This window comes from Abrus precatorius, unplaced genomic scaffold (assembly GCF_003935025.1).
Source record: "Abrus precatorius isolate BTA unplaced genomic scaffold, Abrus_2018 Scaffold3, whole genome shotgun sequence".
Taxonomy (NCBI): domain Eukaryota; kingdom Viridiplantae; phylum Streptophyta; class Magnoliopsida; order Fabales; family Fabaceae; genus Abrus; species Abrus precatorius.
Genome location: NW_020874373.1, coordinates 13,017,375 through 13,023,610, shown reverse-complemented (window position 1 = coordinate 13,023,610; position 6,236 = coordinate 13,017,375). Strand labels below are relative to the sequence as shown.

Here is a 6,236-nt window from a genome sequence, read left to right as displayed (position 1 = left end):
ACAACAAAACACGTAAAATCAGTTGAATTTGGATGCAGTCATATCAATATTTTTTTAAAGGTTATGCTATCTTGCATTTATGCAAAAAAGGTCATGAGAAAAGAAAGTTCATATTAATCCATTAATATATATATATATATATATATATATATATATATATATATATTATTCCCTTAAATTTCAGATTTTTTTTTCTCGATTTAGAAGGAATGTCATTTGCTAATTTAGGACCGTGATTGTAGCTTGAAGAGCAAACTTTTCGTTCCGGACAAATATTAGGCAAAGGTACACTAAAAAAATTATTTGCTAACAGATAAAAACTTTTAAAATTTAAAATTTCCTTACGAAAATCAAACCATTAATATAATTTTGAAAGTCTATACTAATATGTTATATTAATATGTAATTGTATTGATAAAATATGATAGTTTATAATAATAAAATCATTTGTTAATATATACGCATATATATTATGCGATTAATATAAGTTAATAATGTCTCTGCTGATAATTTAATTATCATTAAAAAGTATTATACTAATAAAGACTAATTTAATGCTAAATTATTTATAAATGACAATATCTTTACAGCATCATAATGGAAAAAACCACGTTCTGAGCTGAATGCTGTGTTTCAAAAAGAACAAGCGCCTATATTAGAAGGATATTTCTTAAGTGGGCACTAGACACTAGCAGATTAGGGAAAAGTGATGGAGAAAAATGTCATCCAATGACTCAAATGAAGGGGAAAAAACATTCTTTTAGACAGCGGAAGAAGACCTAGTTTGCATTGATATTCAATCATTTAATTATCTGATTTTGGGATATGCTTTTGTGAAAAATCTGGCCTACCCTTTTTCCCCCTTCTAAACAACCTTAGTTATAAAATTTTCAAGTGTGATCTAGATATCCTATTTGAATGAAATATATAGTTTCTATGTTTTTATATCCTTAATGGATTGACACTTGGTACTCTTGATAAAAGAAATTATTTATGTTGTCCGCAATGTATTAATAGAAAATAGTTTTAGAGATTTCTCAAGACTCAAGTCAGACTATTCTCCTACCTAACACAATTAGATGTTTGATTCTTATATTAATCCTTTTGACTCGAGTAAACCCAACATGCTTTTGATTAAGATAATATCAAGTAGTTGATGAGATAATTATTATTTTTATATTACTTTAAATTAAATAAAAAACGCCCACGCATTCTCAGACTTGGTCGTTCTAGATTTCTATGCGGAGTATTATAAAAGATCCCAACATGTTAACAGGTAAATGCTTTAGAACCGAACAATAAGCTTAAGTGCTGGTTAATGAAGTGGTCACATGGTCACATGGATATGTCTGCTGAAGCAAATCGAACTAGTCAAATACAGTACAGTTCCTAGTCTAAGGGGACTTGATGCCCAAGCTGCTTCCTTCATAATGTACCCACATATACATATAACATATACATAGATGAGGAATGTTAGTACACAAACATCAGTTTATTATTAAAAATTGTATTGAGGATTCATCCAAAATCAATTTTAATTCCGAACACTGCTAACATTTTCTTAATTTTTTTTTTCCTCCATTTCTTGCAAAGATAGAAAGAAACAGTCAAAGCCGAAAAGAAACGGATAACCTACCGATCAAAATTAGGGGGACTCAGCAATGACACAAGTGCCACAAACATGCAAATTTGGTTTAAAATGGAGGTTTTGATGCCGAAGCTTTGGTTTTCTAAAATTGATATTGACTAAAGGATTCGGTGACATGAAAGCTACGGAAATGATTAAACAGAAATAGACATGGTTTTCAAAAATGCAAGTGAAAATAAAGGGGAAAAACCCAAAAACAAAATGCAAAAACGAATCTTGGCCTACAGTGGCCTAGACACTCTTTCAATGAAAGTGAAAGATATGCTTATATTATCTTAAACCATAAAAGCGCGCCCCGGTGCTTTTTAACACCTGGACCACCCCGTTGCAGGGGAGGGAGAAGCAGCCACGGAACACAGATTTTAACTTAACACAGCATGTAGCCACTACAAGGAAATAACTTGGCTCACCACCCAAATTGACCCAAAAGCAATCAAGTTGCGTTCAAACTTCACACACGAAGCCCCCCCTTTCCCTGAAACTTCCAAGACTGAGTCAGAGTCCTTAGACCAATACATGGACAGGTAGCAAAACAATGTTGACACGCTGCACATGGAATCGCATACCACATTCAATTAAATATCTATCCATAATTCCCAAATCTTTCTTCTTTCAGGGTTCAAAATATTTTTTAAGATAAAATCCGACACATTAGCTCAAGCAAAATGTTGTTTCGGTTAAGTAACAAAAAGATGCAAACCACATTGCTGATACATAAACTTGGAATTGCATTAATTAGGTTAATTAAAATAAACAAAGTTACCATATCACCAATACACCCCTCATAATATGTAACATAAAATTACACAGAAAAAAAAGATACTACACCCATATCCACTCCCTTCCCAAATTTACATACAGATCCTAGCTACCCTGATATGAACCTCCACTAGAAGATGATAACTTCCTGAACCCACGAGAGGGGGGGGAAAGGGAAAAAAGAAAAATTGGGGAGAATCTCATCTCTCACATGACTTTCCACGACTCCAGAGTAGGAAAGCTGGAGAAAGTGTCAAAATCTAAACCCGCAGAAGCAAAGGAAGCAGCGTGAGCGTCTAGGCCCCCGAGAGATTGGGCGAAAGGGAGTGGGCCCGGCCCAGAAAGCCCACCAGACCCAGCAGCCACCGAATTTGGCCCCACCACAACCTGCTGGTGATGCTCCAACAATAAGGCTGACGTGTCCAGCGTCGGCAGACACCCCGCCCCCGCCCCCGCCGGCAACCTCCCTCCGCCGATTCCCACCGCCCTCTGAGGCTCTGGCTTCACTACCGCCGGCGTCATTGGCACCCCCGCGCCCCCAAACCTCACCCCGGTCACCTGCTGCACCATCTGCCGGAAGTTCGCCGGGTCCGCCGTGATGAAGGTCGTCTGCGACCTCTTTGACGCGCGCGACTTCCTCTTTGAAATCTTCCCCGACGCAGGCACCGCGCCGCGCCGTCTCGGCGCGGATTCCTGATCAGAGCCAGAGAGACTGGAAACCGTGGGAGTAGTCGCAGCAGCAGCGTCGGTGAAGGGCTTGACGAGAAACGGGGAGACGTTATCCTCAGCAGCGCAGAAGGATTTCTGAAGAGCCTTGGTTAACGTGTCAGCATCGCGAGCTATGTACTCGGCTAGCCATGAATCAGTTACTGCGGGACGAGGCATCCAGGGTTCAATGGTAGCTAAGTTTTCTGGCGAAGCCATGTAAATCAGTGTTTGAAATAATAGTGAGAGTGTAATGAATATATCAAAAGGGAGTGTTGATGATAGCAGTACTGTGAGTGATGAAGAGAAGCAGAGACGGGGGAAGAGGAAGTGAAATGGGAAGAAAAAGGAACAAGAGAGAGGGTGATAAATAGGGCGGTGAGAGATAGAAAGCGCGTTGTTCGGGGGACGAGAAGACACGCGTCATCTTGTCCGTACGGGGATGTGAGCTCAGCTGATGCTGATGCTAAACTTGGCGGACTCCAACTTTAATTTAACTTAACCATGGTTTATCTCTTTATTAACGTTATGCCCTTCATTCCTTTATTATTTTGTTAACACATAAAAAGTGATACAATAGTACAAGCTTTCATTAAAAATATTACATTTTGTAAACTTTGAACACAAAATTTATCAACAATAACTATTTAAACATGTAATATAATAATAATAATAAAATTTTAAATATTTATTATAGTAGATATTCTGTTTTTTAATAAAACAGTTAAAATATTTTTAAAGTTAATTATGTTAACTCCTATAATCACTTTAACAAGTATAACAGTGATAATTTAATAAAAATAATAATTAATGAAATTGATATTTTTATTTATATAATTAATGAGATAAAAGAAAATAAAAATAGATTGCAGGAGTAGCACACTTGATGTACTTTTCAAATTTCAATCATAATATAACTGTATATTTTTATCTTTTTTAGGAATCTCTTAGTCGATAATCATTATTAATCAGGACTAAGTCATTTAGATGTCAATGTTATCGAAGTAAATACAGTTTCTCTTTAGAAGATATTTTTTGTAAATCAACTTTCGATTAATACGTTTGAAGGCATCTGGATTTAGTTCCTCTGAACCTTATCTTGTAAGGCCATCCTTGTTCATCCACAACTATATGATTTAATTTCAATCATAATACACGTGGTTGAATTGAATTAGTTTAAAAAACATATAAAATATCAAAATAATTAGTCTATCTATATTTTTTCCTTTTTTAATTAAAATAGAAAATCTTTAAAAATGTTTTGTTTTTTTAAAAATTAAAATATGTCATAATCATATTTAATATATTAATCATAACATAATGAAACAAATTATAATTTATACATATTTTTTACAAGACTTAGACAACCCTCAGTAGAGCATGTTTAATAATTTGTTTAATAATTTGTTTAACACTACTTATACACTTGTTTAATAATTTGTTTTTAAATATTGTTCAATATTATTTACGAAAATTAAAATGTAATATAAGAAATAAAAGTATTTTAAAAATTAGAATGGTCATATATTAATTATATTTGAAATAGTTAAAGTATTTAATAAGTATTAAATATTTTAAATTTTATTTTATTGCATTCATCAGAAAGATTCAAATTATTTTAAGCCCTTTCAATAATTAACAAAAATGACTTATTTGTTATTTATTTATAATGTTACTTAAGTAGTGTTATTTTTCAAAGCTACAAAAATATGAATTATTGGTTTTTGAAATTTAACTATAAAAGAAGAATAAAAAATAAAAAATAAAAAAAGAAGTAATTACAGTTACTATAGAATATGGATAAGGGATTGTAGTAATAGCAGTGAATGAAAGAGAGAAATTAGTGTGGCAGTGAGAGGTAGCTGCGCTGCTTGGGCGTATGAGCAGTGCAGAGTGTTGAAATTTTGACATTGTTGACGGTCAAGCCGCGTTCCTTCACGCGTAAACTCGATTTTCGATCACCCCTTTTAAGTTTTACATGTAAAATATTTTTTATCATTTATTTTGAATATATTAATTAGTGTCTTTTTATAAATATTATAAATATATGTTTATCATATTTTTATTTTTATTTTTATTTTTTATTATTGTTTAACTACAACCTTAATATATTGGTTAACAAATGTTTTAAAATTTATGTGCTATATTATATTTATTTAAGTTTAATTTTTATGTACTTCTAATATAAATTTTTTATAATGTCTAATAATTAAAATATAAGATAAAAAAATTGTAAATTAATTTTAAAAAAGTTATGAATTTTTATTAATATAACTATTTATAAGTAAATAATATTATAATTTTTATATATTATTATTTTTTTTTTATGCCAAGGAGTGAAACACTGTGTTGAGTGTTGACTAAACAAGAGGAACTCTTTATTTTTATCAGTATTAAATTCTTTTAATTTAATCATTAAATGAAGTTACATATTTTTGTGTAATCCTGCATGTCAAATTTTAAATAAATTAAATGTTCATGATATATAATTTTATAACCAATATTTACTTATACTTTTAAAATTATATTATATATTAATATAAAGTTGTTTAATGAATTATTATTCAGTTTTAATCTGTACAATTTTTTTAAAACTTATTTATTTAAGAAATTTTTTTAATTTAATAACTCAATAGACGAAATTCAATGTTTATGAAAAGTTATTAATTAAAGTAATTCTCTTGATTATTTGTGATAAAATTTAATAATTAATTTTTTTTCATCCTTTCGTAAAAAAATAAAAATTCTTTCATTAAAATATATATTAAATCAGCTTTTTATATAAAAGAAAATAATAAATCTAAAATATACATGAATAGTTAAGGTTAAAAATTTTAAAAGGTAACGTTAGAGGGAGGGAGTTAAGCCATCTAAATTAACTATTCTAGAACAACATCAACATGAAAAAAGAGAAAATAAGAGTAAAAAAAAATCATACAAATTTTAATGTGATTTAACACTTTTACCTATATTTAAGAAATTCTGAAACAAATTTATTATTTAAATTTTTTATTAAATAAAATTACAAACTCTTTCATTTATAACTTTTGGAAGAAAAAATTTGAAAGAAAAAGAGAGGAAAAAAAGGCACAGAAAAAGAAAGGAAAGAAGAAAAATACATGAA

The 6,236-nt window shown here is 30.8% G+C and overlaps 1 protein-coding gene across 1 annotated transcript; it reads right to left on the bottom strand.

Moving 5' to 3' along the window:
* Nucleotides 1-2,330: 2,330 nt before the first annotated feature.
* On the bottom strand, nt 2,331-3,449 carry LOC113863068 (calmodulin-binding protein 25). The gene has a single exon (XM_027496468.1). The coding sequence runs from the start codon at nt 3,329-3,331 to the stop codon at nt 2,615-2,617; it is 717 nt and encodes a 238-aa protein (XP_027352269.1). The 5' UTR covers nt 3,332-3,449; the 3' UTR covers nt 2,331-2,614.
* Between the last annotated feature and the right edge of the window lie 2,787 nt (nt 3,450-6,236).